Raw genomic sequence first — 26,148 nt, 5'->3', positions numbered from 1 at the left:
TTTTCTCCATTTTCTTAAGGCATATGAAATAGTGATTGTGTGGGTCAACATGAGTAAGGTGGGAGTGGGTGTAAGAGTATCATTTTATAGGTTTCCCTCTCTGTGTGACAACAATGTTCACAATTTTATTCACATTTGTTTCTTTTAATGTGTGTAATGGCGCTGATAACCTCTCCGTTGAGCACCTGTAAGCTCAAGAAACACACACACACACACACTCACACACACACACACACACACACACACACACACACAACATTTGGGAACTTCAGGTCTCAGACTGCATCTTGTACTTTGAAACCTGGAAAAAGTAAGATCTCTTTTTATCCCATCCCATTGTAATCCTTTCTTGTGCTTCCTGTACCACTTCGAGTGTTTTCAGCACACACAAGGCAATTTCCTGCAGTATTTTACAGCACTGAACTTTATAGAATTATTGCACCCTTTTTTCATAATAATGTAGTAATCTTCTTTTGTTGTTCTTGTTGGTGTATGGTCAGGTACTAGAAAGTTGCAAGTCCATAAATAAATGGCAGTTCACGATGCATAGACAAAACTTACGTGTGCATGCTGAATGTGGAAATTTCTTATGATTATTTTCTTTTCTTTAGCCAGATAGCTGTTTTCTCTCTGTTGCATGAGTGCGTGTTTCTCCTCATACGTAGGGATCCCAAGAAATTTGCTTTCCTTGTTTAAGGGATGGCATATAAAAAAAATTTTAAGTGTTTGAAGGAGGTAAATGGATAGACATTTTTAAATGAAAAAAAAAATGTCGTCGGTGCACAGCTTCCCTCCTAATAGCGGTTCATGAGGATTTTAATGCTAGTTGTTCAAAGGTAGTGTTCAAACTGCCATGTAGTGAATAGTTCTGTAAAAGGTGTTGATGAGAATGTTGTCTTACAGATTTCCTTTCGTAGGTGGATATGAAGTATTTGGTGCAGAAGGCACTGATACACTAGAGAAGAGCTGGTTGTGTGTTTGGCTGAAGCTGCAGCCATTATTTGTGAAACACCTGCATTTGTTTTGAGCATGTCAGACATTCATTAACACACAGATTTCAGTTGTGCATTACTCTAAATGGATGGCATTATTAGCAACATTTCTGATCACTCTGTAGCCTGACCATGATGGAAGTGGCCATATCACATGGTTTATTGTGCAAGAATCACGTAATGGCGTGTTTCTTCAACATTAAGGAGGTCTAAAATACTTATTGGTGACACGGTGTTCTTGAACAGCTCCAAAGATGTTTTCAGACATTTTCACGGTCCTTCCTCTCCGTATATGTTGTAGAGTTGGTAGCATCCTATCGAAACTGAAGGGTGTGAGAGACTCCTCTAGAATAAATGTTATTGATTATTTTATAGTAATTCTTCATGGCTGAAATAATTGCAAATTGGCCATTTTTACAATAGTTTTTCCTCCACTGTGTGCATTTGCATTAATTTATTGAGCCTGCACCTTAAAACTGAAGGAAAAATGAAACTCCCATATTAAATTGAATAAAATTAATTGAAATTAATGTGTCCCTGTGGTGCTTCACTTTTAATTACTCTTGCCCATAAAATGTTGACACCGTTTCATTTAGGTATAACAAGGAGTTTTTAATAGATGGTAACTTTCAATCACTGGAATAAATGTGTAAATGCTCTCTCTAAATTCTATGAGTGAAAAATGAAAATAAATTGAAACTGCTTGACTGGTTAGAATTGTACAGTGGACCCAGGCTTGGATCCAGACCCTTGCCATACAAGGTCAAAGCTCCTATTGACTAAGCTGTCAGTGAATGCATTCAAGGCTCTTTCGGGCTCACAGTTTTAATCGTTAAGGGATTTCATAACAACACACTCTGCAATACAGTGAATACTTCATACTGGATAACCACAATGTTTTGTTGTTGTATATTCTGCTTTGGGACATACATAATTGTCTGGTATTTAGAAAATAAATGTGCATATAACAATATTTATTACTGTATGACACTAAAAAGTGTTAATTTAATCCATAGACACACAACCTTGGCTGGCACCAACTATAATTGGGGTTTTCTTAGTACTCACTCCAGTATGGATTGTCATTGCATCAAGAAATACTTTCACAAAAGAAGTGTTATACACAGGATGGACACCAGTGATATCTGCAATGCTTATAAGCAGGTAAAATTTGCACTGCCTTTTTTTTTTTTGCTTCTTTGTGAATTAGCAGACTGTATTTATTTGTATATGGACCAAAGGATGTTTGTTATTGAGTAACAATTTGTTCTGTACCATTCCAGTGTCGGGGGCCTTATCTTAGATTTCACTGTAGCCAACTTCAAAGGAATAGCTGTGTTTCAGCCAGTTATAAATGGTGTAGGAGGAAATCTGGTTGCTGTGCAAGCCAGTCGTATTTCTACATCTCTTCATCGCTCTAGTCGTCTGGGAAAGTTACCTCAGCATGCCAGAACCATCTGCCTTAATCCTTTGGAAGCACTTTGCAGCCGAGGTAAATAGTGATGCTTTTGGGGGTGGAAAGCATTGATATGTAAATGGAGTGTGTTTCTGATCGCATGTACATCTTGTTGCAGGTGGTCATGCAAGAACTGCTCGTGTTCTTCTTATGATGGTTGTACCAGGCCATCTTATTTTCACATGTACTATAAGTTACTTGCAGGCTGGTCATACATCAATAACACCTATTTTTGTAGCAGTTTATTTGTTAGCTGCATTACTTCAGGTCAGTTGCTATAATTTTCATTTTTTTATATCAGCAGTAATCAATTATAAGAACTGATAGAATTGTTACACAATGAACTTCTGTATGTCAGCAATACTAAAGAAAATATCACATTTTATTGCATATTACTGGACGTAAAGAATATAGCATCTTTAAGGAATTAACAGAAATGCTTAATTTTTTTTTTTTGTCACAAACTTTTTTTTTTCAATGACACTTCTGGCTGCAGTGCCTTTCTAACATCAAGGCATCAAACCAGGCTATCTTGAAGAATGGAGCGTTGGAAGTGTGAGAGACTTTCAAAGCAAAATGCCAAGAGGGGTGTGACGAAATTTGGAGCACAAGAGAGAAATATTAATCTTTTTCAAATACAAAAGGCCATAGTCAAATCAGCCAAACACCCAAGTTACACAAGCAAAGTACAAAGTGGGATTTTTAGTCCAAGATGAGGTTAAGATTAAGGAATGACAGAAAGATAACCCTGAAAAGCTTCTGACTGGAGGGGGGGAAAACTTAAGCAGTCTTAGAAGTGGGTGATTCCTCTCAGAGTGTGACATGGGATTTATCATGGAAAGAATTAATAACAGCTTCAAATAAAAGTAAAACTGGACAGATGTCTTGTCAAGTTGAATCCCAGTAGAAGCTTGAAAGTGTCTAGGTGTGGCAAGAGGAAACTTTAAGACAGTGGATGAAGCAACAGTACGGTTGTGTATATCTTCAAAGAGAAAGATGACATGCAAGACTGCACTAACAATAGAGAAATTAAACTGATAGCACCCACCATGAAAGTCTGGGAAAAGATAATGGAAGAAACTTCTCAAACATAAAACATCAGGAGAGATTTATACCAAACAAGGAAACAGAAGTAATGATCTTTAATTCTCATGGAACATTATTGGGAGGGAACCCATGAACTGAACTGCATATGGTCTCTATAGATACAGAGAAAGCATGTGGTTAAGTGCCACATCCAGAAATTTGGAGATCTGAGAGAATATATTAGTGCACCAATGTATGCATGGCTCATCCAAGAGTATGAAAATGAAATAATAGTAGTCTGGTGGAGTATAGGTTTAGAAAGAATTATTACCAGTACCAGATAATTATATTCGGAATGACAGAGATGTGATTCTGCTAGTATCTTTTCTCCTGAATTCGAATATGCCATTGAATTTTCCACATCACACCAGGTTTCCAAAAGACAGCCGTTCATAATTTCAAACACTAATGTTCTTAACTATACAGTATTCAAACACAATAACTCAAATAGAAAATGAGAAATAGGCTTCTTGCTATATTCTGCATGTAGAGCGTCCCCTCTTGATGGTCCAACAGTAATTGGTCAGCATACTAAGATTCCATTTGCCCTGACACCTCTCTTCTTTAGCTGAAATCTCCTGATGAAAGTATTACCCATGCTCATTGCTCACTGTGCCAAAATTTTTCAGGAAGAAATGTAGGTGCAATTGCAGAAATAGACCCTTCGGGACATATTACAACCCGACTTTAAATAAAATGTTGTAGGATCATTGACAATACCACATGAATTTACCTTTTGATTTCCCAAAAAAACTGAGTTTTTTTAAATATTTGTCAAGCTGCTTTCTCCAGTGGACTCAATAGTTCCTCAGACTTTTCATCACGAATTAGTGATCATATTTGTGGACAACAAAATATTCCTTCTCTAATTTTTGCTTCACTATTTTGAGAGAACTGATGTCTTCAGTATGTGAAACCAAGTGTGTTTCCCATGGCTTTGAAAAAATCTTCATAAATCCTAGTTTCATTTGTGATGGAGGTAGATACAAATTTTTAGGATTACACATTGTCATGTTTCACTTTTTTTCTCCAGCAATAAATGACTTACAGGGCATTCTTTTCTAATGTTACAGGTTTTTCTGTCCTTACTCTCTGTGGGGAAAAAACAGTACTTTGTGTAACAAATCTCCAGACCAATAATAACTGCAATTACCTACAAATCACAATTATTCCAGTCATACATTGCATATTTAAGCTTTTTCTATATAAATTGTAGTTTTCATAGGTTTCTTTCATACTAGCAGTGTGCATCCACAGGTACCAATGGGAATTTATTGCTGTTATGCAGAAACACTGCTTTTGAAATTAACTTATGGGAATCAGTGAACAAGTGTCATTTTGTTGGGATATTTTCAGCACCAAATGTCTGTGAGCGAAGAAATTTCACCAGGGAAAGAGGAAAACCAAAGAAATGGATTGAATGTGTATGAGATTACCAGGTGAAACCCAGTATTGACTAAAATGAAAAAAAAGTGCAATAAATGTCAGCCTGCATAAAGTGAGAAAATACACAGCAACAGCAGAAGACGAAATTTCATCAGTGAAGTATTTAACATTTTCTGAGATACTACATATAACTTGCTTTTTCCAGCTCTTAATTCATTTATATTTATTTCTGGAGGATGCAAGCAGGTTGGCTGCCAGGTAATTTTAACCAGCTCACATTTCATCAGGGATATTCTAGATGAGAAGGCAGGAAACCACCTGTGTCTCTTGTAATGGGGAAAATGAGACTGCTGTGCATGGTAGAGATGAAATTCCCATATCAAATCTGGACTTATAATTTTAGAATTAACAAAAAAAAAAAAAGAAAAAAAGTTTGGGAAGTACCCCCGTGTGTGTGTGTGTGTGTGTGTGTGTGTGTGTGTGTGTGTGTGTGTGTGTGTGTGTGTAAAAACTAAAACTGTAATGTGACTTGACTTGCAAGAGAAGGGCTGGGAGATCCCACTCTATCACTGTCACTTTGGTTCTTCATAGAACAAAATGTGCTAACACATCTCCAAAGATAATGAGTACAATTCAAAACAACCAAGTCCAACAGAGTTCCATTTTGAAATTGTGTCTCTGCCATCTGTGAGTCAAATAAAGGAACTGCTAGTAGTCTCACAAACTTCTTGGAGCTTAGCATTGCAAGCAGCAGCATGGAAAAAAATCACGAGCATTTGCTAATACAACTCTGAAACTATATATATCTCGGATGTTAGCACTCCTGGCTCCCCCATCTCACGTCACATATGTATGCTGTGGTATAAATTTCTGTTCAGATACCTTGAAAGGATCTGAATTAACATAAATAAATTTAAATTTCAGGAATTAATATTAGATTGTGTTTTCAGGTATTACTGCTGCTGTATATCTGTCATGTGATGGTACACTGGATGTGGAAGAAAGCAATTGATCCAGACAATTCTGCCATTCCGTACTTAACTGCCATTGGTGATTTTTTAGGCACTGGACTTCTAGCAATTGCATTCCAATTTCTGTACATTATTGGTGATCACGATAGTGATGTTGGTGATTAGTCAGAGGACCTTTGTTTCATTGTTTGCACTACAGTTAACATTCCGTTGTGGATGAATTAAAAGCTGTGGTAAAATCATGACCGGTAAAATGATGTGTTCCATACCATATTGTAAATTTGGAAACTCAATGCTTTAAACAAGAATACTGAATAAATTTTACTTGTAATATTTATAAAGAAATATTGAACGTAAAATAGATATTTGTAATAATAAAGAGAAGTGTAAGAGACAGTTGTTTCTTTTAAGGCACATGCTGGACCACATCTATGCAGACAAGTAATAAAAATAAATGTGCAGGAGATAGAAATAGCAGGTTAAGTACATGAACTGTACTTTCACACATTTTTTATGACATTTTCAGTTTGTTTCTTTCCTTTCGTTGGTTCAGATAAGTGTGAACAATGCCAAAGATTGTGTGACTATATATTTTTAAACTAAACAAAGACGACAAAAAATTGTGGACCTACAGACAAGGGAGGTCATCCTACCCTTGCATTCATACTACATTATTAAAATGTGTGTTTAATATTTTTAATGTCATTATGATACTGTCAACAGCTTCTGGTAAGTTCTAAGAATAACATTTTAAAGAAAGTTCTGGGTTGATGTTATGTTTAAGTGCTCACCTTATTTGAGCAAGTCGTATTAAAGACTTATTGAACTACTGTGGAATCATAAAATACAAAACATTCTTTCTTAGATTTGTACATACTGCACCTCTCTTATTTTGGTTGATTTTTAAATTTCTTATTTTTTGTTCCTAAAAGTTTTATTCTTGCTTATCTATTCACTAACTGTAAAAATTTTAAAGTTCTTAAGCAAAGTATACAGATGCGTGCTTTCGTAGAAGTATGAATGTCAGGTGGTTGGTTAGTTGATCAGTTACGTGCATGTTGCAGGAACTGTAATTGTGACCTCTCACGCTGATGTGAAATGAGTCGGTTTTACAGTTAAGATACACATTCTCAGAGGAAAATATGGCAACATACGGACAGTCTACACGGTTTCATAACTCTTTTTTTTTTATGTCTAAAGCAGATATGATTTCAGTTGGCTGTGTTTGAAGTTAGTCTTATTAAGTTCTTTACATAATTGGGTAGGTTGGCTGTGATTTTTATGGCTGAATGCCTCTCTCATCTGTCCCACACTAAGGATGAGAGGTGGATTGTATAAATCATTTCTCCTTCTGGTATTATAATTACAAATGCTACTGTTGTAATCAAACTGTTATTGACAACAAACTTCATAAGGGAGTAAATATACTGCGATGCTGTTGTCAGTGTGCCCAATTGTTTTAAAGCGCTACATACAGGAAGTTCTTGAGTGGATACCACACATTATCCTAATTTCCAGTTTTTGTGTGAGAAACTACTTTTTTGTCAGTGACATATAACCCTAGAATATGAAGCTATAAGACATTAGTCAATGAAAATAGGGAAAGTCAGTAAAGTTTTTTTATATTTTTCCTCCAAAATCTGACATTCTCTGTAATGCCAAAGTTATAGAGCTTAGATGTTTCAGATAATGTGTGACTTCCAGTTCAGGCTCTTATTAACACCTAAGAATATAAAATGTTTTGTTTCATTGATTGATTTACCTTCATGAATTATTTCTAAAGGTGTGGTCATTCCCATGAGCTTTCGGTTGAGTGCTTCTACAACTTGAAATAGCTAGAAGCATGAGAGAATTTTATGAATACATAAGCAACAGCATATTCTCATCCTAATCAAATGAACAACATGAATACAGCAGACACCCATGTTTTAGGGGTTGCAAACTAAGTTAATTGGTTGCTGTAGACATATGTATTATATTTTTAAGAAGTTCAAACTGTCATTGATCTTGGCAACAACACGCCATTATTACTACTTTCACCTTTGTCAGACTTAGTTACACAGACTAGGTAGGTTTTTTCTCCAATGTAATGGTGGCCATATAGTACTTACAGTTAAGCTCTGTTCCATACTTTCCTTCATCGTTGCATTGATGGAATAATGTTTTGAACTTGGAATTGAAAACAAGAAATTCTCACTGCATTGCTACAGGATACACTAGTTCTTGCATCTTAATGTCACAGTTTTCTGAGTACCTGATTATCTTCCAAACATTTTTTATTATATTGATGGTGCATACCACTTCACACTCTTTTTAAGTTACGGTATTTCTCATCCTCTGTTAAAATTGATGAATTTCTTATCCAGGAAGCTTATGCAAATTAATTAAAAAATTGAATAATACCACTTACTAATATAAAGTGATGTGTAAAATTTACTGTGATTCAAACTGTCAGACAAACTATAAAATATTGCAACAAGGGAAGTCAGTGTATGGCACTCACTAGAATGAATTTCCATGTGTCAGAATCCAGATGTTCCGCAATTTGAGTAGTGTTGATGGACGTGGCGATACATTGAGAGGACCGTATAACAAGCTACTATTCTGGCTTCCAGGCTCTCGCTGGATAAAATATTCTGAAATCGGATGTCTGCTCTTTAGAAGTCTGCTTATGGAAGTCAGGAATAGTCTTGGATCTTTAATATGTTTTGAGGACAATTATGGAAAACACTAGTGCAAAAGCAGCGATGTATGTAAAATTTAACAAAAAAAAACCTTGATTTCATAAAATATTTATTAAAATAGTAACTGGTTTCAATAAATTATGATCATTGTTCAACCAGTAGTTGATAACCAGATAATGTTACAACTTAGAAGGATACAGAAGCAATGAAAGTTAAAATTATAAGACCTGTAAAGTAAAACAAAGTTAATGTAAAGATGTATATCCTCGGGTAGTGAGCAGAGGCAGCAGGCGGAGCACCAACATTATGTGCAAAGGCACAAACGTCAACTTCTGAATACTGTGAATATGCTGTGGATTAAATAGGAGACGCTCTGCCGAACACCTGTGCTGCATGACATCAGAGGGAGCCATCTGAGGTAAGACACAAGGTAAAAGTGTCCAATATTAGAATTGTAAATCTGGTTTGTTTCGTACTTTGACGTACTGGCCAGAGAGAGCAGCTACCATTCCCATAAACTGATTGTTGTTGGTTTTTATATTTACTTTTATCGTTTTACAGATTAAATGCTGCTCACAGCAATTAATAATGCTGATGTAATTTAATGTATTATTTCTGTTTTTTATAGTCAGATTTGTAATTATTTTGGTTCCTACTATCAATGTCGTGCAGCAGGCAATGGGCGGAGTTTTTCATATTTGATCCAAAGCTTATTTACGCCATTCAGCAGTCAAAGTTTGTGCCTTTGCTCATATAGTTCGTGCTATGCCCACTGCTTCTGCTCAATGAGTGATGGTATACATCTTTTCATTAATTTCTTTTCTTTATACGTCTTAGTTTCTAACTTTCATTGTTATCATAACTGATCAAAACCAGTTACCATTTTAATAAATATTTTATGCAATTAAGACCACTTTATTTTTTTTTAAAAAAGGGTAAAATTTGTTTGAGAAATCCCTTGCCGTGGTGAAGAGGTTCTTTTCTGTGTAATTTTTTTTCCCAATTAATCTTAAGTGCTCATCATGTTTATATAAAGTTATAAGTTTTGCTACCTAAATTTATGAAACTCTAAAATTTACATATGCAGGTTAACATAACCTCAGTCACAATATTTTTAATCAGTTGAGTCAGAATAACCACAATGTGGCTGACAGCAATGACACACTAAAATACAGAACATTTCTCTGTATGTTTTGTCCTTACTGGAGAAGACACATTGTTTTACTTCAAGTAAATGTATGAACAGAAAACTAAGACTGGAGGAAAGAATGGACTAAGCAACAGATACATGGACGTGATGGTTCATAAAAATCTGCAAAAACAAAAGTAGTCTCTTAATTCATCACTAACTTTTATAAATTCTACTCATAACAGATTACACCAAATATATCACAACAATTCTCTCTACATATTCATGTTAGAATGACTGATTTCAAATGTTATTACTATGTATCTTCTGTGGCTGAGATGGTCATCATCTGTGGTGACTTAACAAAATTTATCAAAAGTACATTTTCTTGTGCCTGAACTATTATTGTGTATTGCAAATATTTTTTACTGGCTTCACAAGCAATCATCTCTCTGAGTATAGTCAGTCATGTGAAGCAGCTAAATATTTTGTATGTGCAGTGACCAGTTACCATTAGTTAGTCTTAACTTGCCACACAAAGTTGAATGAAGAAATATGCAAACTCCACAAGGACTTCTGCTTTAACCATAAAACGGTACGTGTATACACAAGAGTGGCTCTCATGACACCTGTTGAGAAATTTTTCTTTGGGTTACCACACCAGCGTGGTTGTATCCCATGTAAAAGTGAGATATGTCGTCATATCCTGCCCACTTGTCTAATATAGGGTGCCTAGGAAGCTGTTTTCTCGGATAGTTAGACAAGAATTCAAGCAAATCGTATTAATGGAGTTTGTTACAGGAAGCTAAATTGACAATACTTAACTTTGTTTTCACAAAGAGGTGTTGCAATCAATTGGTGACATGCTAATGATCAATGTCCTTTGGCATATACAATTTCAGTGCAAGCTAAAAACAACAGTTCATAAGTCATGGCTAAAGTGTTTGGATGACGGCTTGTCTTCTAGTGCGGGCACAGCTAGGCAGAGCGGTGCTTATATTATCTTCATATAGGGGCCGCTCCTATTGCGGTGTTGTCGTAGTCAGTGTACTATTGGCTGACATCGTCTCGCAGTCCTCTCTGCTGTAATGTTCCAGGCCAACGTGCTGGCGCTTGATGTTACGCTGGAATGTGTGTAATTTGGACTCAGTAGGATAAGGGGAAAATGTGCCCCTGGATGCTTCAAAATGAAAAATCCAGAAAAAAGTGTACCACCAACTTTGAGTTGTATTACCTTGGTCTGATAAATTGAATCATTACCTAATATGGATAGATTATGTACTTCAATTTCCTTAAATTAAAACATGCTCTATTGATAAATCGTATTGGTCAGGTGACATTGGGTCAGTGGCCCAATAGTAGCTATGGAGAAGGCAAAACAAAACCAGCCATCAATTTATACAGCTCAGTCTGGACCACCCCAGTAGTCTTTTTATTTAGAGGAAAGGTAACAGTCACATCAAGAACAATATCTTCAGCTTCTTTGTGGCAGACAGAACACTTCCTCAGATATTACTTCCATAGATATTACGTCCATGAGATAAAATGGACATCTGTCACAAAAACATTAATGGTTTTATTCTACAGTTTGTGGCTCTGTAAATTAACTGGATATCAGTGTGTTACACTGCCTGGGTGGGATGAATTATTGTGAACAGTATAAACTCCAACATAGGAGCTGAGAAACTGCAGATCAGAATTAGAATTTCCGCGTCAACCATGATGGCAACTGCAGAAATATGCATGAAGATTGTCACGGGTTCATAAGTGAAGAGAGAACTTCAGGAAATAGCACATGACAATGGTTTGAAGACCCTTACTATTGAAGAAGAGCCAGTTGCTGGTCAGTCAACAGTTGAAAGGAAAGCAAGTATTTGTGTGTGGAATCGATCAAAAGTTATTTGAGACAGACATATTCTGAGTGTGCAAAGATAGCCATGAAGAACAGACTTGCATAAAATGTAATTGAAAAATTTAAGTTATATATTTATGTAAATTTGTCACATAAAAATACCTGAAAAATGTGTAACACAAAGGAAACATATAATCTGAAAAATAAGAGCCATCCTAGTGTACTATCATGGTTATGAGTGGGCTCAAAGCAAAGTGTTACAGATACAGTCCTCCATTCTGATCTCTGGGTAGGAATGTTTTGAGTCATGTACCAGGGAAACAGAAACTTCATGATATAGACACAAGGATGTGTACACGAAATGCACAGACAACGGCAAAAAGCAGAAAAATACAGTGCCATCAAAGAAATAAAAAGGGTGATAACATGTATTAGGTATGTTAGTGGATAAATCGCTGGTACAATGGGTTACTAATTTTGTGACGGCATTTATTTGATATTATTATATCCTCTCCAATACTAAGTGAGCACAGATAAATATTGTACTACTCAGCATAATAATGAAGAAAGAGAATAATTCTGTACTGGTATATCAGATGTAAGTAGCTGAGTGGTCAGTGTGGCTGACTGCAATGTGGGGAACGAAGTTCAATTCCTGGCACAGCCTGGGATTTTCCATTGTCAGGAGGACTGATGCAGGGTCCACTTAGCCTCATGATACCAACTGAGGAGCTACTTGAATGAGAAGTAACAGCTTCAAGGTCGGCAAAACTGACAGTGTTAGGAAGAGAGGTGTGCTGATCCCACACCTGGCCATACTGCATCCAAATGATGCCATTGGCTGGGAATGACATAGTGGTCAGTTAGTCCCTATTGGCCCATCTGAGGCCAGGACAGTGGAGCTTTCCTGTTTCAGATGTCATACATAAATCAACAAAACAAGACAATTTCGATAAGGCTGAGATATTTCATTGCCAAAGTAGGATAACTGGATAACGACATAGGCTGTTACAATGTTCATTTCTTTCCCTTGCCCAAAAGCACCCAAGTACTTTTGCTATTGAACGGGTACATGTAATACTTACCATGTTTCAAAGTCCCACCAAGAAGTCTGTGCACCTGGAATTCAGTAGAATATAGCCCTGATTGCATAATCTGAAGTCAGGCTGACTATATCAGAATAAGCAAAATAATAGTTTTATATTGGTTAAAACATCATTGAATTGATGTACCCTCAAACCACAATCCTTTTGTCAAATTTTTCAGGGTAAAATTAAAAAGATTAAAAAATAAAGTGACAGTAAAATACGATATAAGGAAATTGAAAGAATCATTGGTAAAAATGTAAGGTGAAACTCAAACTGAACAAAAAAATCTGAGCACTGTCTGATACAAAAGTAGAGGAAATGATTAATAATTTATGTGAGAGAGTCAAAGCAATTAAAAAAGAAAATTTTATAACCTGAAACAAGTAAAACGATGCTGTGGATGACTGACAAAATATCACAGCTAAAAGGGTCAAAGAAGCAGCGGCAAAAGAAACCTAGGCGAATGTATAAGACTGCATAAAGTCATGAAGGAGATCAGAGAAGCAAAATAAAAACTGGAACAAAAATACTCAAATACTGAAACTTTACGAAGTAGATATGACAATTTCAGTGTTTATAAGAAAGTAAAAGATAAGACACCAAACTTCCATACAAGACCCTCATGTACTTGCATATGATGATAGTCAACAAAAACAGAAGAATCCATGGTCATAAAAAAATATGAGGAAGAACTTTTTCATGATGATAGGTCAGGACCACTTTAAGTTGCTGGAGGAACAGGACTAGGTATTGTAGCAGAATGAGATCAGCAGTAAGGGCAATGAAAGACAGGAAAACAGCAGGACCAGATGGGATACATTTATATACCTTAGGTGGTTGTTGAAAAAAAAAAGAATGGTTGACAAAACCATACAATAATATTTATCATTTTGGGTTTCATTTGTTGGTATGGTTTGTAATCTTGCTCGGAGCAAAATGTTCGAAGAGCCATTCCCTAAAAATGTATCTCAAATTATTCACAGTGGAATCTATGAAGTTGTTGAAGAACACATGGCACCAACACGGTTGGGCTTCAGGCTCATGGCACCAACACGGTTGGGCTTCAGGCTCATGGCACCAACACGGTTGGGCTTCAGGCTCATGGCACCAACACGGTTGGGCTTCAGGCTCATGGCACCAACACGGTTGGGCTTCAGGCTCATGGCACCAACACGGTTGGGCTTCAGGCTCATGGCACCAACACGGTTGGGCTTCAGGCTCATGGCACCAACACGGTTGGGCTTCAGGCTCATGGCACCAACACGGTTGGGCTTCAGGCTCATGGCACCAACACGGTTGGGCTTCAGGCTCATGGCACCAACACGGTTGGGCTTCAGGCTCATGGCACCAACACGGTTGGGCTTCAGGCTCATGGCACCAACACGGTTGGGCTTCAGGCTCATGGCACCAACACGGTTGGGCTTCAGGCTCATGGCACCAACACGGTTGGGCTTCAGGCTCATGGCACCAACACGGTTGGGCTTCAGGCTCATGGCACCAACACGGTTGGGCTTCAGGCTCATGGCACCAACACGGTTGGGCTTCAGGCTCATGGCACCAACACGGTTGGGCTTCAGGCTCATGGCACCAACACGGTTGGGCTTCAGGCTCATGGCACCAACACGGTTGGGCTTCAGGCTCATGGCACCAACACGGTTGGGCTTCAGGCTCATGGCACCAACACGGTTGGGCTTCAGGCTCATGGCACCAACACGGTTGGGCTTCAGGCTCATGGCACCAACACGGTTGGGCTTCAGGCTCATGGCACCAACACGGTTGGGCTTCAGGCTCATGGCACCAACACGGTGGGGCTTGAGACGAATGACTGACTGGTAGTTGCAGTTCTATGTTTCTCTCAAGACTTGCCAAGTCTGTGTAAGAGCCAGTTATTTGTATTCGGTGGTTTTGTTAGCGGTACTGCCTCGGAGATATTGTGGTGCTGTCTTAGACAATATAAAACTCCGTTACGGAAAATTGGAAAATTCAAGTAAATGATACATGACAACATCTCATCAGTGATCTTGGGGGGGGGGGGGGGGGGGGGAGAGAGAGAGAGAGAGAGAGTGAGTGTTTGAGTAAAATATAAAAAGAACTTGGCAGTGTGAGCCCATTTATGAGTATGACATTGTACCCACATCTGGCTTGGATGCATGTACAGTTTTGGTTGGGAAGGGTATCATAAACCCATTTTAGCCTCTCCTGAGGCAAGCTGACCCACAATTGTTCTATCTGGTCCTTGATACAAACACCAGGATGAATTTCATGTTAGGGTTGGTTTCATACATTCTATCAGGGATTACCACGATGCCAGGAGAAACATTGCATGGCATCTGCAAAGCAATAGAAAAATGGGACCTCTCAATAAGTTGCCACCATATTCATTGACAATGGTCGTCCAAGACAGTGCAGTGTCATTCATCAGCAGTCCATGCTTCTTGGTCATGGCACAACTCCAAAGTCACCTGTTAGTGATGTTAACAGCAGCCTATGTGGGGGACAGTGTTTCTTTAGTCTGGCTGCTACTGGTCTCTGACCATTGGGGTAGGATGACTTAGAATATTGCAAGGAGGCCATTACTTGTTCCCTGATGGAAGGAGCAGATTTGGAGTAATTATGATGTGCTTGATGCACAATACAGCGATCCTCCCTTGTGATGGTTAACCAGAACCTTGACAATGAGTATGCCCGCCCTTACGTTCCTGAGCAGTTGTTCAAAACTGGACCACTGTCACATCCGCATGTGCCACTTCTCTCGATATTGCACGTTTCAGCCTGCCAGCCAAAGGGAGACGCACAGTGAGGCCCTTTCAAAACTCTTATCAGGTGTTAACTGTGTCTCAGGTGGGTGTGTGGCATCTCCGTGTTGTCCACAATGATCACTTAAATCTGATGGCATTCACTCCTCTTATACATTGTACCAGGTCTAGTAACACCATTAAACACATACAACATTAATGCACTGTGGTGGCCATTCTGCCTGTCGCATAGAATTGCTGCCCCCCAGGGGCTAACCACTCTTTAGTGAGTTCATGCTTGGCTACCATTGGCCCCCCAGCCTTTGCAGCAGCTCTTCCCTTTCTGTGCTGCATGTTTATCCTCTTCCTGCTCTTTCTCCCCTCCTTTGGGGAACACATCTTACATATTCTCAGGAATACCAGTGTGCTCCCTGCCACTGATGGATAAGCAGCTGCCAGCAGCAAGTCGTATACTCTTAGCTCACTTATTTGTTACATAGTTTAATTCTTAATTTCTTTGCGTGTTTTTTGGGTACTTGCATTGTATAATTCATATATTTCGGGCGTATTATAATATTTGCGAGTTGTAGCATCGCGTTTTAGTACCTGAATAGTGTAAAATCGCGTAGTCTCCTTCTGCTCCCGAGCAGTGTCAGCAGTGCGCAAGTAGCAGCATCACTGCATTTACTAGGCAATCTTGTATTTCAATAACCGTTTAAATTTTGTGTTGAATTGTTTGTGCTCTCTGTAGATTAGTTCAGACATTCTTTGCACAACAGTATTTAGCATGGATAGGGACTGCGACTGCTGTGTTCGGATGCGGGCTGAGTTGGCATCCCTTTGCTTCAAGCTTCAGGCAGTGTTGGCTTCGGTTACACAGCTTGAGGCTGTTGCCAATGGGCATCACTGTGGGGGTCCGGATGGGGGTTTGTCAGGGATGGCCAGATCATCCCACGCATCCTCCGATCGTACTGCGACTGTGACTGCCCAGGATACTGCCCACATTGAGGCTGACCCCTCACCCGTGGTAGAGTGGGAGGTCGTCTCGAGGTGTGGCAGGGGGCGAAAGACGTTCCGGAGGGCTGAATGGAAGGCCTCTCCAGTTTGTCTGATGAACCAGTTTCAGGCTCTGTCTCCGGCTGATACTGATCTTCGGCTGGACATGGCTGCTTGTCCTGTTCCAGAGGTCGCCCCTCAGTCTGCAAGATCCGGGTGGTCGCAGAGTGTGGGCTTACTGGTAGTTGGGAGATCTGTCAGGCACATAATGGGGCTCCTTAGGGATATGGCAGCAAGAGAGGGGAAGAAAACCAATGTGCACTCGGTGTGCATACCAGGGGGAGTCATTCCAGATGTGGAAAGGGTCCTTCCGGATGCCATGAAGGGTACTGGGTGCACCCATCTGCAGGTGGTCGCTCATGTTGGCACCAACGATGTGTGTGTCGGCCGCAGTGGTCTCACGGTTAAGGCGCTCAGTCCGGAACCGCGCGACTGCTACGGTCGCAGGTTCGAATCCTGCCTCGGGCATGGATGTGTGTGATGTACTTAGGTTAGTTAGGGTTAAGTAGTTCTAAGTTCTAGGGGACTGATGACCACAGATGTTAAGTCCCATAGTGCTCAGAGCCATTTCAACCATTTGAACCAATGATGTGTGTCGCTATGGATCGGAGGAAATCCTCTCTGGCTTCTGGCGGCTATCTGATTTGGTGAAGACTGCCAGTCTCACCAGCGGGATGAAAGCAGAGCTCACCATCTGCAGCATTTTCGACAGGACTGACTGCGGATCTTTGGTACAGAGCCAAGTGGAGGGTCTGATTCAGAGGCCGATACAGTTCTGCGACTGTGTGGGCTGCAGATTCCTCGACTTGCGCCATAGGCTGGTAGGGGTTCGGGTTCCGCTGGATAGGTCAGGAGTCCATTACACACAGCAGGTGATTACACAGGTAGCACAGGTTCTGTGGCGTGGAGTGGCCAATTTTTTATGTTAGATGTCCTCGGGCAAGTACAGAAAGGGCAACAGCCTCAAAGAGTGCGGGGCAAAGTCAGGACATGCGGGGCCTAAGCAGAAATCGGTATTGTAATTGTAAACTGTCGAAGCTGCGTCAGTAAAGTACCGGAATGTCAAGCGCTGATAGAAAGCACCGAAGCTGAAATCATAGGTACGGAAAGCTGGCTGAAGCCAGAGATAAATTCTGCTGAAATTTTTACAAAGGCACCGACGATGTTTAGAAAGGGTAGATTGCATGCAACCGGTGGTGGCGTGTTTGTCGCTGTTAGTAGTAGTTTATCCTGTAGTGAAGTAGAAGTGGATAGTTCATGTGAATTATAATGGGTGGAGGTTACACTCAACAACCGAGCTAGGTTAATAATTGGCTCCTTTTACCGACCTCCCGACTCAGCAGCATTAGTGGCAGAACAACAGAGAAAAATTTGAATACATTTCACATAAATTTTCTCAGCATGTTATAGTCTTAGGTGGACATTTCAATTTACCAGATATAGACTGGGACACTCAGATGTTTAGGATGGGTGGTAGGAACAGAGCATCGAGTGACATTATACTGCCTGCACTATCCAAAACAGAGAACTGACTCGTGGAGATAACACCCTGGACCTACTGATAACAAACAGACCTGAACTTTTCGACTCAGTAAGCGCAGAACAGGGAATCGGTGATCATAACGCCATTGCAGCATCCCTGAATATGGAAGTAAATAGGAATATAAAAAAAAGGAGGAAGGTTTATCTGTTTAGCAAGAGGAATAGAAGGCAGATTTCAGACTAATTAACAGATCAAATCGAAAATTTTTGTTCCGACACTGACAATGTTGAGTGTTTATGGAAAAAGTTCAAGGCAGTCATAAAATGCGTTTTAGACAGTCATGTCCTGAGTAAAACTGTGAGGGTCGGCTAAAACCCACTGTGGTTCAAAAACAAAGTTTGGAAACTACTGCGAAAGCAAAGAGAGCTTCATTCCAAGTTTAAATGCAGCCAAAACCTCTCAGATAAACAGAAGCTAAATGATGTCAAAGTTAGCATAGGGATGGCTATGCGTGAAGCGCTCAGTGAATTCGAAAGTAAAATTCTATGTACCGACTTGACAGAAAATCCTAGGAAGTTCTGGTCTTACGTTAAATCAGTAAGTGGCTCGAAACAGCATATCCAGACACTCCGGGATCAGGATGGCATTGAAGCAGAGGATGATACGCGTAAAGCTGAAATACTACACACCCTTTTCCAAAGCTGTTTCACAGAGGAAGACTGCACTGCAGCTCCTTCTCTAAATCCTCGTACAAACAAAAAATGGATGACATCAAAATAAGTGTCCAAGGAATAGAAAACCAACTGAAATCATTCAACAGAGGATATCAGTTCGATTCTACAGAGTACGCAAAAGAACTTGCCCCACTTCTAACAGCTGTGTACTGCAAGTCGCCTGGTAAACAAAGTAAGAGCCTACGGAATATCAGACCATCTGTGTGGCTGGATTGAAGAGCTTTTAGTGAACAGAACACAGCATGTTGTCATCAATGGAGAGAGGTTAAAGTAACCTCTGGTGTGCCACAGGGGAGTGTTATGGGACCATTGCTTTTCACAATATATATATGACCTAGTAGACAGTGTCGGAAGTTCCATGTGGCTTATCACGGATGATGCTGTAGTATACAGAGAAGTTGCAGCATTAGAAAATTGTAGCGAAATGCAGGAAGATCTGCAGCGGATAGGCACTTGGTGCAGGGAGTGGCAACTGACCCTTAACATAGACAAATGTAATGTATTGCGAATACATAGAAAGGAGGATCCTTTATTGTATGATTATATGATAGCGGAACAAACACTAGTAGCAGTTACTTCTGTAAAATATCAGGGAGTATGCATGTGGAACGATTTGAAGTGGAATGATCATATAAAATTAATTGTTGGTAAGGTGGGTGCCAGGTTGAGATTCATTGAGAGAGTCCTTAGAAAATGTAGTCCATCAACAAAGGAGGTGGCTTACAAAACAATCGTTCGACCTATACTTGAGTATTGCTCATCAGTGTGGGATCCATACCAGATCGGGTTGACAGAGAAGATCCAAAGAAGAGCGGCACGTTTCGTCATAGGGTTATTTGGTAAGCGTGATAGCGTTACGGAGATGTTTTAGCAAACTCAAGTGGCAGACTCTGCAAGAGAGGCACTCTGCATCGCAGTGTAGCTTGCTGTTCAGGTTTCGAGAAGGTGCGTTTCTGGATGAGGTATCGAATATATTGCTTCCCCCTACTTATACCTTCCGAAGAGATCACGAATGTAAAATTAGAGAGATTCGAGCGCATACGGAGGCTTTCTGGCAGTGGTTCTTCCTGCGAACCATACGTGACTGTAGTAGGAAAGGGAGGTAATGACAGTGGCACGTAAAGTGCCTTCCACCACACACTGTTGGGTGGCTTGCGGAGTATAAATGTAGATGTAGAATACATTCTGAAGTTTTGGTAGGCTGCCATTGGAACAGGCCCTCACCTGTTTTTTCTGTCTTCTTCTTCTTCCATCACCTACCGTTTCTCCACTTTGCCATTTGAGGTCTCTCTTTATTTCTTCTTCCTCCCTGTGCACTTATGATGTCTGGCCCACATGTTTGATGTGTAATGGGTGACTGAATAACGTGTAATTCCCAGCTCCGGATTGACAGGCCAGGTTCGTATGTACCCTCTGGAACAGGCCAGGCCCAGGGAGAGGTAGGGGTGATTGCCTGAGCTGTTACCATCCCAACTGCCAATTGATCCCCTGTTAGGTGTCGGGAGTTGTGTCCTGAGGTGTGAAAAATCACTTGAGGCAGGTGCGCTCCTCTCTGTATTGGGGGGGGGGGGGGGGGGGGCGGCAGTTGGAAGGAGCGTGCCATCAGACATGCCGGCAATCATGGGGAACTTTCTTACAATGAGCCAGTCATCTCTTTCACCGTCAACATGTACCAAATGTAAATAGAATGAGGCTAATGATCCCAAGGGCCTCCCAGCTGCCGCACGGTTTGTGGTAGTGAAGATGGTCAGTCTTTTTGCTACAGTAAATCTGTTTATTATTCAGAAACATTTTGATTCAGTTGGCAGCCATGTGAAATCCTGCTCTCTTTTATGTAATGGCACATTGCTTTTGGAGACTAATTGTGATTATCAAGCACAAAAACTGCTTGCTGCTTCGCTCCTCCACAGTTACACTGTTCGTGCTGAGGCCCATTGAATGCTGAATTCTTCACGTGATGTTCTTTACACTAGGCTGACAGATGCAGAAATCCCAACATACCTCACTGATCAGAGCGTCCTCGCAGTCCATTGAGTGGTTAAAAAGGTTGACACATCCTTAGTGCCCACACACACTCTTTTTCTCATGTGTAATGGAGTAGTACTTCCATCATAGATTAAAGCAGGCTATGAAGTTCTCATAGTCCGACCGTACGATCTGAACCCAATGTGCTGCTACCAGTGTCATTGTCGCAACCACACTCAAATGTCCTGTCGACACCAGTCCAAAGGTGTAACCTGTGCTAGGGATGCTCACAAGGGCGACTGTCTGCCTTTTCTCTTGCTGTATCAATTGCAATGATGACCATGCAGCCTCCTCCCAAGATTGTCTCCTGTATCTCGATTAGCGGCTTGTCCAGCTGATCTGAGTGAAGAAAACTAGTGCCTTGCCCTGCTGCTTGCCAGTTGTGTGGTATTCAGATATCCTGCATTTTACCGTCTGGCGCTTACAGAACTGTTCTAGTTACACCTCATTCCACGAAGGACATGGCCATGCATATATGAGACATCAAACTCAGCACTGCAGTTGTAAAATCCCCCTGCTCCAGCTGTGCAACAAGCCACCAAGCTTTCCTTTCAGGGGCAAAGTCACCTGTTACCCAATTGACAGGCTGGAAAGGACAGAGGGAATACTCCTGCAGTGACTTTTTATGTCCCTCCAACCAAAAAACATCTGAATCGTCATCTGCCACGCGCAAAGCCTCCAGGAAATTAAACAGTCAAACAGTCTTCTCCTTCAACAACTCTGAGACCCTGTTCGACGACGTCACCATGTGCTACCCTCACCTGCCCAACCTCTGTGTTACCAGTGTGCACTGCCAACTGTTTTCCTGCCCTGGACTCTGCAAACTGACAGAGGGAGAATGCTAACTCTTCTGTAGATCTAGTGGAGCAGAAGCCTCTAGCCTCTGTTCCCTGTAGCAGTGAATCTTCGAAGGCTGACACTTTGGAACCGCCGAGGTGACACCCCTTCATTTCTTCACTCGCCAGGACTCTCTTCTAATGGAAAAGTTGCAGCCTTGGATCCAACAAAGAGGAATTACGGCTGCTTTTGGAATTGTAGCATCCATGTGTTCTTTGCCTCTGGGAAACAAAATTGTGTCCACACAAACACTTTGACCTCTCACATTTCTTTCCTGTCTTCTTTGACTTTCCCCCCGTGCGGATGGCATTCCACCTCATGAGTCATTCTGCTCATCCGGGATGATGTTCATAGTCAAACTATCTCCCTGGCTACCCGGCTTCAAGGAAATTCTCATTTGGACCTCTCCCTCTGCACTGCCGAGCATGCCAGTCGTCTTGAGTGGTCTTTTCTCTCTGGCATACTCGAGCCACCATTTCCTGTGTACTATCAGTTTTCTGACTCTTACCTCAACTATGTGCACACCCAAATGGCAGCTTTCCAAGGCTGACTGGAGACTTTACTCATCCCTGGCCACCTTTGATGAACATTTCCCCATTTGTGATGACTAGATAGAATAATTTACAAACATTTTTCTTACCGCTGCAAGAACATTCCATTTCTCACACTTTGTCTTTACCATACCGTGTTGCGGCCCCTTGGTGGACTGAGATGTGCTGCAATGCAGTTTGCATGTGGAGACTTGCTCTCTGCATTTTTAACCATCTTCGTATGATGACAAATTGCCTTCATTATAAAAAGTTGCGTTCACAGTGTCGTTGCAGTCTTAAGGGTAGCAAAAAACCTAGCTGGGTTAATTTACTAGTTCTTTTAACAATTCCACTCCCTCTTCAACTGTGTGGGCCAACCTCCGACAGCTCTCTGGGACCAAGTTCCATTCCCCAATTTCTGGCCTGACCATAGCAGATGATGTTATAGTGGACCCTATTGCTATCTCCAACACGTTGGGCCTCTAGTTTTTGGAGATTTCGAACTCCAACCATTATCACCCTGTCTTCCTCAATCACAAACAGGCGGAGGCATCTCAGGCAATACCCTTCTCTTCTCAGAATCATGAGTGCTACAATGCCGCCTTTTCTCTGAGGGAACTAGATCATGCTGTCATTTCATCCTGATCCTCTGCCCCAGGGCCAGATAATGTTAACATTCAGATGTTCCAGAATCTTTCTGTTGTGGGCAAGTACTTTTTCTTTCATACGTACAATCACATCTGGGCAGGAGTCATGTTCCAAGATGCTGGCATGAAGCAACTGTCATAACCATTCCCAAGCGTGGTAAGGACAAACACCTTATAACTACCACCCCATTTCTCTCACCAGGTGTTTGTAAGGTGATGGAATGTGTGATTCATGCCTGGCTGCTATGGTGGCTCGAGTCTCACAATTTACTAATAACTGCACAATGTGGATTTCGAGCACGCGGATCTTCAGTTGACCATCTTGTCACTTTGTGAATTGTTTTCCGTGGAAATAGCAGAATGTGGCTGTGTTTTTCGATTTGGAAAAAGCCTATGACACCACTGGAGGACTGGTATCTTCCATAACCCTCTACATGTGGGGCTTCCAAGGCCACATGCCCAGTTTCAGGCATTTTTAATACACTGAGTTTTCAAGGTACATATGGGTTCTGCCTTGTCGAACACCTTCATCCAGGAAAACAGTGTGCCTCAGGGTTGTCCTCTTTGCTGGCTCCCTTTTCGTTGATGATGATACCGTCTATTGCAGTTCTCCACTGCTTCTCACCTTGAGTGGCATCTTTACTTATGGAGCATTGACAATGGTGTTTGCTTTTCCACTGACAAAACCGTGTGTAGGAACTTCTGGTGGCGCAATTGGTTCCTGCAACTGTCTTCAGATCTTGGGCCTGTTGGTCTTCCATTCATTCAGACTACAAAATTTGTGGTGCTCATGTTTGGTAGGAAACTTTCTTGGTCCTCCCATGTGTCTTACTTGACCGCCCGCTGTATGCGGTCCCTCAGTGTCCTACATGCCCACAACAGTACTTCCTGGGAAGCAGATTGGACCACCCTCATTCATTTGTACTTGTCCCTTGTCTGTTGGAAACTAGACCATGGGTGGTTCGCTTATGCATCTGTACGTCCATCCATCTTATGCTGTCTCAATACACTCCATCGTGGCATCCATTTGGCCACTGGCGCCTTTTACACTAGCCCGGTTGAGAGTCTGTATGCAGAAGCTGCCAAACTACTGCTGTCGTCCCAGTGTGATTTTTCTTCTCAGCAGATAACGCATGCCGTTTGACTGCCATGCCTGAGCACCCATCGTATGCCTCTTCTTTGATGACTCCTTTGATCTCCAGTATCGGGTGTGTGTTTTCTCTGTTACCTCCTGGAGTTTGCTTTTGGCTATTGCTGCGCCATGTTAACTTCACAATACCTGCCACTTTGGCAATGGGTGTGAGCCTTTCACCATCTTGGCTTCGTGCAGTGGCCCAAGTTCAGGTTGGAATTAATTTGCTTCCCAAGGACCTTACTCTGGATTTGACATATCACTGTAAGTTTCTCTACATTCGCACACAACTTAGCAATAACACCTTGGTGTACACTGATGGCTCTAAGACCAACTGTGGTGTGGGGTGTGCCTTCATCATTGGCACTTACCATTTCTGATATCAGTTTCCAGAACACTGCTAGATTTTTACAGCAGAGCTCTTCACCCTGTATCAGGCTACGCAGAATGCCTGTGGACATATCCTCAGATTCTCTGTCCTTTTCAGAGCCTCTGCATGGTGTACACAGTGCATTCCTTAGTGCAATTGGTCCAGGAAAGGTTCTACTTTCTCGCTGTTGAAGGAGCCATGTGGGTTCCTGGTTACTTGGTCTGATGGGAAATGAGGCTCCTGCTGCCTCTACCAAGGCTGCAGTTGCTAGCGCTTTCATTCCTTGGGATTATCTCCGTGTTTGCATCTTTTGGCAGATGGTGTCACTTTGGCAACACCACTGGTCTTCTCTTCATGGGAACAAGCACCGAAGAATTGAACCCCTCCCAATGACTTGGATGACCACCTCATGCCCCTCACATTACGAGGAGATCATTTTAGCTATGTTACTTATTGGGCATCGCCATGTGTTAATTGGCGATTTCCCATCACTCTTTGCTCATTGTCATCAACCTTTGACAGTTCAGCATTTCCTCACCCAATGCTCCTTTTTTAACTGCTTACATTCCAGTGTATGTTTGCCATCTAAGTTACTGGCTGTTTTAGCAAAGTCCTTGTTTTAGCTCTCTTTCTTACTTATTTGTGTTCTAAGGCTATGACATGGGAGCTCAGGTGTGTGCGTGTGTGCGCGTGTGCGTGTGTGCGCGTGTGCGTGTGTGCGCGTGTGCGCGCGCGCGCGATGGTATCCATGTGTATAAAGTCACATTGACATTCGACCATAACTTCTGTGTGCTTCACTTTTTTTGACAGGTATATCAAGAAAATTGGATGAACTATGAAGAATTGAAGTCCCTTGCACCATCTTTCCATCTGTATTTGAAGGCTAATCTCAAGAACCACTACAGGGTTTATAAGATTTTCACTAAGATAGAAGAAATATTTGTGTGTGTTATTTACTACCGCTAAGCCAGACAAGTCACCTGATGATAGTTACTCGATATTCTGGTTAGATCATTAAGTGTCTCGCATATGCACGAGTTGATTGAAAGATAGGCACTGTTAGGTAAGAATAGTCCATTGAATAAAACTGAATGCACTTGCAGTGTTGTTTTAAGAATTAGGTAATATTCCACGGCACTTTAGAGAAGAAATTGACAGGCGTTAATAAGAAACACTGTTGAGCAAACACGTCACAACCTGCTTAATAGCATACTGACCCTCTTTTGGAACACAATGCAGTACAGCGGTTCTGCATGAAGGGGATTTGACAAGTCCTTCACTAGTTTCTGGAACATGCAACACCGAATGTCTATGTGTAGATCACACAATCTCCCTAGATTAATGGGTTGGTGGTTTTTTGGAGTGGATATGGCTCCTGATTATGTCTCGGATATGTGCCATTGGTTCATATCAATTGAATCTGATGCCCAATACATCAACATGAGTTTACTATCATGCTCTTAAAATAACTGAACATGATACTGGTCTTCTGACATGGACAGTCATCCTCCTGGAAGACATTTGCGTGAAGAGATTAAGGTAGTCTACAGTATTATTCACATAGTGCACAGCTGTCACTGTGTCTTATATTACTAAAAGTCTGATTGAAGCCTAGTCTAATGTCCTCCATAGCATAATACCATCTCGTCTTTCCTGTGCGTGTGGTGTGGCGTGGTGCAGTGCATACTTAAAGCAGCCGTTTGTGTGGATGATGGTGTATCTCAACATGGCCATTGACCCTGGGTGACAAGAACTGTGATTCAGGTGACTCATTTCCATTGATCCGTGGTACAGTCTTGATGACCCTGTGCACACTGCAATCTTAATTCACGATGTTGTTGGATCAGCGTGGAAAAACAAATGGTAGTTTACTGTGGAGTTGCATCTCCATGTCTGACAGTGTGCACTGAACCATGTGTCTTTACTAGCATAGGAATCGTTCACTTACTGGAAAT

The 26,148-nt window shown here is 41.1% G+C and overlaps 1 protein-coding gene across 6 annotated transcripts in view; it reads left to right on the top strand.

The window, feature by feature from the left end:
- Window positions 1-6,287, top strand: part of LOC126298371 (solute carrier family 41 member 1-like) — a 150,433-nt gene extending 144,146 nt beyond the window's left edge. For all 6 annotated transcript variants that reach the window (XM_049989674.1, XM_049989677.1, XM_049989676.1 and 3 more), the window contains 4 exons: window positions 2,009-2,156; window positions 2,276-2,484; window positions 2,567-2,715; window positions 5,871-6,287. In XM_049989674.1, the coding sequence (XP_049845631.1) occupies window positions 2,009-2,156; window positions 2,276-2,484; window positions 2,567-2,715; window positions 5,871-6,056 (692 nt within the window). In that variant the 3' untranslated portion in view covers window positions 6,057-6,287. The remainder of the gene's footprint in view (window positions 1-2,008; window positions 2,157-2,275; window positions 2,485-2,566; window positions 2,716-5,870) is intronic.
- Window positions 6,288-26,148: the final 19,861 nt, after the last annotated feature.

Source organism: Schistocerca gregaria, chromosome X (genome assembly GCF_023897955.1).
Source record: "Schistocerca gregaria isolate iqSchGreg1 chromosome X, iqSchGreg1.2, whole genome shotgun sequence".
Classification (NCBI taxonomy): domain Eukaryota; kingdom Metazoa; phylum Arthropoda; class Insecta; order Orthoptera; family Acrididae; genus Schistocerca; species Schistocerca gregaria.
Note: the sequence above shows the minus strand (reverse complement) of the source record. Positions and strands in the feature narration are given on the sequence as shown.